General features: G+C 49.3%; 1 protein-coding gene across 1 annotated transcript; it reads left to right on the forward strand.

Moving 5' to 3' along the window:
- The first annotated feature begins 266 nt into the window (after window positions 1–266).
- Window positions 267–7,393, forward strand: maneal (mannosidase endo-alpha like). The gene is made up of 4 exons (XM_060042821.1): window positions 267–1,506; window positions 1,923–2,032; window positions 5,217–5,293; window positions 5,938–7,393. Exons 1-4 carry the CDS (start codon window positions 1,002–1,004, stop codon window positions 6,572–6,574), a joined length of 1,329 nt encoding a protein of 442 aa, XP_059898804.1. The 5' UTR covers window positions 267–1,001; the 3' UTR covers window positions 6,575–7,393.
- The last annotated feature ends 2,568 nt before the right edge of the window (window positions 7,394–9,961 follow it).

The raw sequence follows: 9,961 nt of genomic DNA on the forward strand, positions 1-9,961 counted from the left end.
TCTGTAGAGAAATACCCTATTCTGTGTGTGTGTGTGTGTGTGTGTGTGTGTGTGTGTGTGCGTGTGTGTGTGTGTGTGTGTGTGTGTGTGCGTGTGTGTGTGTGTGTGTGTGTGTGTGTGTGTGTGTGTGTGTGAGAGATGTATAAGGTTATCCATGGATAGACAATTCACTTTGTCTTCTCCTATTTTCCGGCAAGCCATCCGTATAGATGTACTTTGTCACACACGACGGATGTATGTCACACGCATACACACACTCGTCGACCCATTTCTAGTAAACCTCTAGTGCCACCGGGGGCTGCGAGCCAATGAATGAAGAGAGGGGAAGCTCCGGTCCCCGGAAGAGCGGCTTGAGAGGGGAGGCGCCAAGCACGCAGGCGAACCGACCGAGGGGCTGCAAATACGAAGGTAACACGTCGTCTGGGTTTACGTCCAGCCTCGACCCTGATCTAGACTAGCTAAGACCTATCGATGGTCTTGACTTCAAATACGCCAGCCAAGCCGTCCCTGTGTGTTTGCATACCACCAGCAATCGGGAAAGATCTTCCCGTTCGTGTCGTGGAGGACCGCGGGAAGGCAGGGGGAGACAACACTGAGGATCCCAACACGACGACTCGGTGAGGACTGAAAAATGAACCCCTTCTAGCTTAGCACAGAGTTTAACGGGTGAATCGCCGGCTCTTTGATCCCAAAGCCCATTTGGTTCTCGCTTCGATTTCTGTGCCCACCGGATGCCAAGGCTCTGAATGGATCCGGAAGATGCACGAATCACTGCAGTGATTTGATGCTTTCCGAACGGTTTTTTGTTTTTTTGTTTACCCCTGCAGCGAGTTACCCCCCACGCCAGTTTGTGTTCAAAAGGTGAGACTGCATTCATGGGCACGATGAGTTCACAATAAGCTGCAGACTGCAGAACCACGCACGATCTCGCCTCTTCTGCAGCACCCATCATCCTCATCACGCATCAGCACCCGTGCTGTGCAGCACCACAGACAGCGACCATGACACGCTTGCGCAAGAAGGCGTTTATCGCTCTTTTTCTGTTCACTCTGTTCATATTCGGGACCATGATGGGCCTGAGGACGCTGAAGCCGAGCGACGGCTTCTCGGACCTGGCTCCGGGGATCGAGTTCGCGGGGGAGAGGCCGGAGCGGAGGCGTCAGAATGGCAAAGACCTGGTGGTGTCGCCCGTCCATTCGGACACGGGCATCGGCGACACGAAAGTGGTGTTCACCAAGTCCGACCACGACCACAGCATCTTCTACGACGTGCACATCTTCTATTACCTCTGGTACGGCTCCCCAACCATGGACAGCAAGTACATCCACTGGGACCACGTGTTGGTGCCCCATTGGGACCCCAAGATCGCCGCCAGCCACGCTCAGGGCCGACACGTGCCTCCCGAGGACATTGCCTCCAGTTTCTACCCGGAGCTGGGACCGTACAGCTCAAGGGACCCCCACGTGCTAGAGTCCCACATGTCCCAGATAGAGGCCTCGGCTGCAGGTAAGGCTACTTCTCGCACCTCCTCCGACTCCCGAGGCTAAATGCTGGCTTGTTTCCAAACCAGGAGAGCGAACATTCTTCTTAACGTTACTACTACCCCTCTACTTTAAAACTCTGATTTTTTGTTCTTTTTTTTAAATTGCCCCCGCACCCACCTCTCCATTCTTCTTCTTCTTCTTCTTCTTCTTCTTCTTCTTCTTCTTCTTCTTCTTCTTCTTCTTCTTCTTCTGCTTTTTGGTATTCTTGGTCTTCATCTTCTGTGTTTAAAAAAAACGTCCCCCATCATCCTCGATGAAGAAAATTGACAGCACATTCTAACGTACTGATGCCTGGTGGCGTTCCTTTGCGGGTGGTGGGGTTGGGGTGGGTTGGGGTTGGGTTGGGGGGTGAACGCTGTCGTGGTGTTCTGACTGTAGGGGTGCTGGTACTGTCGTGGTACCCTCCCGGAGTGGCGGACAACCACGGGGAGCCCACCGAGGACCTGGTTCCCGCGGTGATGGACGCGGCGCAGCGACACAGCATCAAGGTAACGGGTGAGGCAAACCTCTCTCTTCCTGTTCTCTCTCCATTCATGTTCCTGCTGGTGTGGTTGTTGTTGTTGTTGTTGTTGTTGTTGTTGTTGTTGTTGTTTTGGTCGTCTTTTGCGTCGTAAATCCGTTGACCGTTCCATTGGTAACCTGACATACAACCGGAATGAAAAACAACATTCCTGGTCGCAGTATTCATGTTTATCGTCGCTTTAATAAACTGCAAGGTGAGGGGGGGGAATTATGCACTATAAAATGTACTCGCTGCATTTGTGGGACGATAACATTTGAAGCCCACTTCAGCCATAAAACCAATGACTGATCTTTACAAGGAGATAACAACTGGTGGGAGGGAGGGGGAGGATTATCGCAGCAGATGCAAATCCATGAAAAGCAGCTGATTATGAGTAAAAGGACGGCCTGGATATGTCCAATAACATTCATAAGCACAGTGGATTACAAACTAGGGGAAACAAGGAGATAAAAAGCGGACAGCAACATGCAGATTAATGAAGCAATTTAACGCGGCAGGTGGAAATACATATGCATACACAGAATATGTGCTGTGCTGTTATGAACTCCACAGCTGGCAGGTAAATGGTAGATATGGACCATATATAATTTAGCGAAAGCGCCAATTCGTAACATAATAGGTGGTGCTGAAAGAAGAGAGAGAAAAAGAAGAAGAAAAAAAATGCACATTTCCATCTCCTCTGCCATAGCAACAATGAGACAGGAGGGGAACACTGAACATCAATAAACACAATGTAGGCCAGAGTCAAAGGTCGTTACTCACTGACAAGGCTTTGTTGGCCGTACAATGTGTGGTAGGCCTACAATTTGTGGTAGATGTGGTACAATTTGTTCACAATGTTCAGGATTGTACAATGTTGGAATGGAGTTTCAGACTCTCCACGCATCCATCCATTACACACTCGCTCTTTCTCACACACATACACAAAGTGGAGTAATTGAATGCCATTGCTGTTGGAAGGCAAGCGTGTGAATGTGGTCTGCGCTACAGGGCGAACCTCATATGATGCATAGGGGCCATCAAATGCCAGGCCTCTGCGCACATGCTCGGAAGAGCTGAACTTTGTCCTGCTCTACAGCACGTCTAATAAAGAGCGCTTGGTGTTCTACCTCCTTTCACATCCTCAGATCAGAGGCATTTGGAAACGGTACAAAAACAATCATTGTTGTTTCACAATGTTCGCTTCAAAACCGGAGATTAAAAAAGAACAAAAAAACATTGATTTTCAAAGGCAATGGTTTGTTGCCATATCATACACAATTTCTCCGGAGGACAAAATATTCATGTATTATTCAGTTTAAATTCAGAATGCAGTAACAATATAAACCAATGGATCAATATGTGTGACCTGTGCTGTAACATAAACTTTCCCACACAGACGGCGCCACGATTTCTACCCTTGCATGTGACCAAAGACTACGTGCAAAATTGTCATTGCTCGGTTATGAAAAGCTGAAATGGTGGCTTTACGAAGTCATGTCCAGCTGGTGGATTGAGGAGCAGGGAAGTGATGTCATGGACCAACCACTGACCTCTGGACACGTCATCACATGACCAACAGCGCCTTCAATCAGATGACCATGACAGGGAGGACAGGGAACATGCAGAGATGTACATTCTCCCCCGTAACCACGACAACCCCCTCAGCATCTCTCTTTACATCTTCCTAGTTAACCCCCCCCTTCTAAAGCCGCTAGCCTGGCCATCAGCATCTGTTTACACATCTGGGAAGGCTGCATTCATATGAGATAGCTGACCTTTATCGGACCTCCGCGTATATTTTGAACAAACCTTGTGCGTCATCCTCTCCCAGGCTCACAAGCCAAGTCGATGAAGACACTTGGAGACAAATCGGACTCTTCTTCCACGCCACAACGGCGCCTCGGTCTAAAGTTGTCACTGACACAGTAGAACAAGTGTCACATATCAGATCTGATTTCGTTGCTCTACCTACCGCACACTGGGTAGTGACGTCAGAGCTGTAAGTGAGAACCGCTTAGTGACGCAGAACTGAACTCAACCGCGGTAGCAAAGCGGACGATATCCTCTGCCGAGGGGAGAGGTGTGTGGCTGCTTACCTTTTCGGCCGGGCATGGTGGTTGTGTATTTTTTTATTAATTATTTGTTTTATCCAGTCGATAGAACTTAAACAGCCTGTTACCCGTCGCAGTGGGAAAAATAGACTATCGCCAAATAAGCTGCCTGCCTCGTTACCATGGAAACTGTTGTGGACAGACGGAGTAGGCGTTCGGCCCACTGTGACCGCGTTCCATTTCGTTGGCTCTCCTTCAATGACACGAGCGGGCGACCGGAGCCCCCTGAACCACAGCCCTACATGGAAAACATATATCTGTCTGCCCCTTGGCTGTTTGGGTCATGTTTTCAGTGCTATACAAGACGGCAGAGGTCTGCTGAAACCTGTTTCTGCAGGGTTCTGCATCCAGAGATTCAGTCACACATACACCACGGCCACACAGAACAAAGTGAACAAGTTATAGGCAGCGTATTATCTTCTGCATCTACAATTAATATCCCACCCCCCCTATCCCAACCTTTCCAGAGAACTTGACGGCAGTCAGACAATTGTTTCTTGTGTCGTCTCGGATACCTCCCCTAGGTTTCCTGACCGCAGAAGCTGCAGCCTCAATACACTTTTGACTGAGGCATCAAATATTAAAATCAACAAAATTGCCAAACAATTAATCCATCCTGCCCTATGGAGTTGTTTAGTGATGTGGAGATGTTGATTCTAGTAATGAGTATGTTCATGAAAGGTTGAGATTGAATAGCACACACAGACTCACGCTCACACACTCACACAGGCCGCTGTGGTTTCATTCGGATGAAGTTGGGGTGATATTTTAATTAGAAAATTGATTTCTCCGAGGGCCTCAACAAAATCATTAGAGAAGCCTGCGTTCTATTCACTCATCACTGCAAGAGCAGCACAGTGTGTTAATACAGCACATCGATAAGCTGTTTAGGATGAATAACAATACCATACCAGCATGAGCTCTTAATATTGCATGGTCCCATATGCGACATTCACACTCTCATCCATATTCATCCGAGCTACGCGACCACAATGCACCTCGGGGCGCAAAAGGTTGTTCCACATAACTCTTGGTCACGTTTGTATCTTCCCACAGGTGGCGTTTCACATTCAGCCGTACAAGGGACGGACGGACCAGAGCGTGCACAACAACATCAAGTACATCATTGACAAGTAGGTCTGCCCTTCTGATTGTAACACACACACACACACACGCACACACACGGACACACACTGAGCTCCGCTTCTCTATCAAGCCTTCTCCCAGGTCGGAGGTCTGGGAGTCTGGTGCAAGGGGAGCCCAGAGAGGGATCAGGAACAGGGCTGGTTAAATATAGATGCTTTCTCGTTCTCTTTCTCGTTCTCTCTCTCTTGGCCGGAAGCAAGGCTACTATTGTCTACTGGTACAATGTAGGAAGATGGATCATTATGTGTGTACAATGTAGAGTATAACTAATAAGCTTTGAGTACTCTTGATATAATTAAGGTTACAGAGGTTCTGAGCAGTAGTAGGTTCGACTAGACAAGCAGCCCTAATACTAATTCAAATATTTTTTTTTTTTATTTAATTTAATTTAATATAATGAATTATAAAACAAACATTGAGTAAACAAACCTTAAGCAAAGTATGCTCCAGTTTAAACATGAATCACGGCATGAATAACTTTAGTGAATTTATTCATCTGTATGAAAAGCATCCAAGTCCTGATGTTGTCTTATGCCAGCTCATTAAGTCAAAGCTCTGCTCCCAGCCTGCCCCCTTGTTCAGATGTACATAACAATGACCTCCATACCACATCCTTCCTCCATGGTCTCAGGTACGGGGCACACGGAGCCTTCTACCGCTTCCGGTCGACCACGGGCCAGGTGCTGCCCCTCTTCTACGTGTACGACTCCTACCTGACGCCGTCCGAGGCCTGGGCGGAGCTCCTCACCGCCAAGGGCTCGCACAGCCTCCGCGGCACACCCTACGACGGCGTCTTCGTGGCGCTGGTGGTGGAGGAGCGCCACAAGAACGAGATCCTCAACGGCGGCTTCGACGGCATGTACACCTACTTCGCCTCCAACGGCTTCTCCTTCGGCTCCTCGCACCAGAACTGGCGCGCCATCAAGACCTTCTGCGACGGCAACAACCTGCTGTTCGTGCCCAGCGTGGGGCCCGGCTACGCCGACACGGCCGTGCGGCCCTGGAACAACCACAACACGCGCAACCGCGTCAACGGGCGCTACTACGAGACGTCGCTGCAGGCGGCTCTCACGGTGCGGCCAGACATCGTCACCATCACCTCCTTCAACCAGTGGCACGAGGGCACGCAGATAGAGCGCGCCGTGCCCAGGAAGACGGTGACCCGCCTGTACCTGGACTACCAGCCCAGCAAGCCCGACATCTACCTGGAGCTGACGCGCCGCTGGGCACAGCAGTTTGACAAGGAGAAGGGCAAGTGGCTGATGTGAAACCGCCGCCAAGATACGACCACCACACCACACCCGACCACGCCCCCACCACGGCCCCGCCGAGCCCCACCCACCCTGCCGCAGCGACGGTGTTCTGACCTTCGGGGCCGGCCTCTCAGGATGAGCTGTGCACAGGTCGTGTTGCAGGTTGCGGTACATAGGCCACATTTGCCAGTCGGCGCAAACAATTATTCTGCAGTGAACTCTGTTGCACATTCGGGTGTTTGCGAGATTAGTCTGCTCTTGTTTTGATCAAATGTATGCAGCCAGTTGAAAATAATAAACTGTAATAGCGGCGCATTCTCATTTACTCCCTTTGGAGATTGAGTTCTGCTTGATTTAACCACATTATATAGATGTACAGCAGCAGGTTTTGACTTCATCATTGGCAAATTGAGCTTGAAGGGTGAAACAGGGGGACTTATCTTGCAGTCCCAGAAATGTGCCACTGTTGGCTGATTCTGAGTGAGTGACCCAGTTTGTCGGAACACAATGGAAATTCTCTGTTATCACCTCTCTGTCGCTGTCCCTGAATGTTTAATATCCTCTTTCTTCTTAAACAACCACAACTACTTTTTTTGTACAGGATTTCCATGACAGAGTGGCTAAAGCTACAAGCTCACGTTGATTGACATGTATGCCATGTTCAGTTGTCCTACGACCCTGAGGTTGGCTGGGAGTTTGTGAGAACCAATAAGTTGTCTTTGTGGCGATGTAGCCTAACTATGCTACATATAGGTGTATTTTCTTAATATGAAAGATCTTTTTTTTCCTCCCTGTATTTCTTTATAAACAAATAAAAAAACGAACTCCAATGTGTCTAATGTTGGGTTATCAGTGGTGCACTTATTTTTACAGGTAGAACAAAGGAAATGAATAACAAGGTTAATAAAAGGATTTTATATTCAAATAGGTTACATGCTCAAACAGGATAGGCCTATGGAAATGCACCTAACACAATTCTATACTCAATCTAGTTTAAAAGACGATCCCCCCCACAACTAACCCTAACCCCAACCCTAAATGAAGGAGTAAGATCAGCTTCAGAGTAACTAAATCGGAGTTAATCTGAATTAATTATTTTTTATTATTGATACATTGCATGACAGAGCCTTTTGATAGAGGCGTCATCGTAGGGCGAACACACAGGTGCCGCTCATAGCACCAATCAGGAGTCAGGAGACTTCTACATGAAGAGAGAAGACCCCTAATTACTGTTACACGCGACACCTGTGTTTGTCCTACAAAGGTACCTCGGTGAAAAGGGTCCCCGTCTCCCCGGAGTCCCACATGCAGAGTGAAGTAGAGGCTACTACCACCACCCTACAACCACAACACCCCCTACAACCACAACACCCCCTACAACCACAACACCCCCTACAACTACAACACCCCCTACAACTACAACACCCCCTACAACCACAACACCCCCTACAACCACAACACCCCCTACAACACCCCCTACAACACCCCCTACAACCACAACACCCCCTACAACCACAACACCCCCTACAACTACAACACCCCCTACAACTACAACACCCCCTACAACCACAACACCCCCTACAACCACAACACCGCCTACAACCACAACACCCCCTACAACTACAACACCCCCTACAACCACAACACCCCCTACAACCACAACACCCCCTACAACCACAACACCCCCTACAACCACAACACCCCCTACAACTACAACACCGCCTACAACTACAACACCCCCTACAACTACAACACCCCCTACAACCACAACACCCCCTACAACCACAACACCGCCTACAACCACAACACCCCCTACAACCACAACACCCCCTACAACCACAACACCCCCTACAACTACAACACCCCCTACAACCACAACACCGCCTACAACTACAACACCCCCTACAACTACAACACCCCCTACAACTACCACCACCCTACAACCACAACACCCCCTACAACTACCACCACCCTACAACCACAACACCGCCTACAACTACAACACCCCCTACAACTACAACACCCCCTACAACTACAACACCGCCTACAACCACAACACCCCCTACAACTACAACACCCCCTACAACTACCACCACCCTACAACCACAACACCCCCTACAACCACAACACCCCCTACAACTACAACACCCCCTACAACCACAACACCCCCTACAACCACAACACCCCCTACAACCACAACACCCCCTACAACCACAACACCCCCTACAACTACAACACCCCCTACAACTACAACACCCCCTACAACTACAACACCCCCTACAACCACAACACCCCCTACAACCACAACACCCCCTACAACACCCCCTACAACCACAACACCCCCTACAACCACAACACCCCCTACAACCACAACACCCCCTACAACACCCCCTACAACTACAACACCCCCTACAACCACAACACCCCCTACAACTACAACACCCCCTACAACCACAACACCCCCTACAACTACAACACCCCCTACAACTACAACACCCCCTACAACCACAACACCCCCTACAACTACAACACCCCCTACAACCACAACACCCCCTACAACCACAACACCCCCTACAACTACCACCACCCTACAACCACAACACCGCCTACAACTACAACACCCCCTACAACTACAACACCCCCTACAACTACAACACCCCCTACAACCACAACACCCCCTACAACTACAACACCCCCTACAACTACAACACCCCCTACAACTACAACACCCCCTACAACCACAACACCCCCTACAACTACAACACCCCCTACAACCACAACACCCCCTACAACCACAACACCCCCTACAACCACAACACCCCCTACAACCACAACACCCCCTACAACCACAACACCCCCTACAACCACAACACCCCCTACAACTACAACACCCCCTACAACTACAACACCCCCTACAACCACAACACCCCCTACAACTACAACACCCCCTACAACCACAACACCCCCTACAACCACAACACCCCCTACAACCACAACACCCCCTACAACTACAACACCCCCTACAACCACAACACCCCCTACAACTACAACACCCCCCGCTCCCCCAGTGGAATAGTGTGCCTATGACCCGGTTGTTTGGGTGGGCACGCACACACACACACACACACACACACACACACACACACACACACACACACACACACACACACACAAAACACACACAAACAAACACACACACATAAACGCACACACAGCTGCAAAGGAGTAGCTGTATTATGAGTTAGCAGTCAGTTAGTAGTCAGTAGTAACTGTTTCGTTACTTGGTGTTTTATGCTTAAAGTAACGCATACATTTTCCATTTATGTTTCTATTATATCACAAACTCACACACATACACGCCATTGCAGTTTGTTGAATGGCTGTGCACTGTGATGTTTCTGA

This window comes from Gadus macrocephalus, chromosome 22 (genome assembly GCF_031168955.1).
Source record: "Gadus macrocephalus chromosome 22, ASM3116895v1".
NCBI lineage: Eukaryota > Metazoa > Chordata > Actinopteri > Gadiformes > Gadidae > Gadus > Gadus macrocephalus.

Excerpts from the sequence above, each read along its gene's own strand:
- maneal (XM_060042821.1), top strand. The coding sequence starts at position 1,002 with ATGACACGCTTGCGCAAGAAGGCGTTTATCGCTCTTTTTCTGTTCACT. Across the intron at positions 2,033-5,216 it reads CGCAGCGACACAGCATCAAG|GTGGCGTTTCACATTCAGCC; the intron begins GTAACGGGTGAG and ends ATCTTCCCACAG. Across the intron at positions 5,294-5,937 it reads ATCAAGTACATCATTGACAA|GTACGGGGCACACGGAGCCT; the intron begins GTAGGTCTGCCC and ends CCATGGTCTCAG.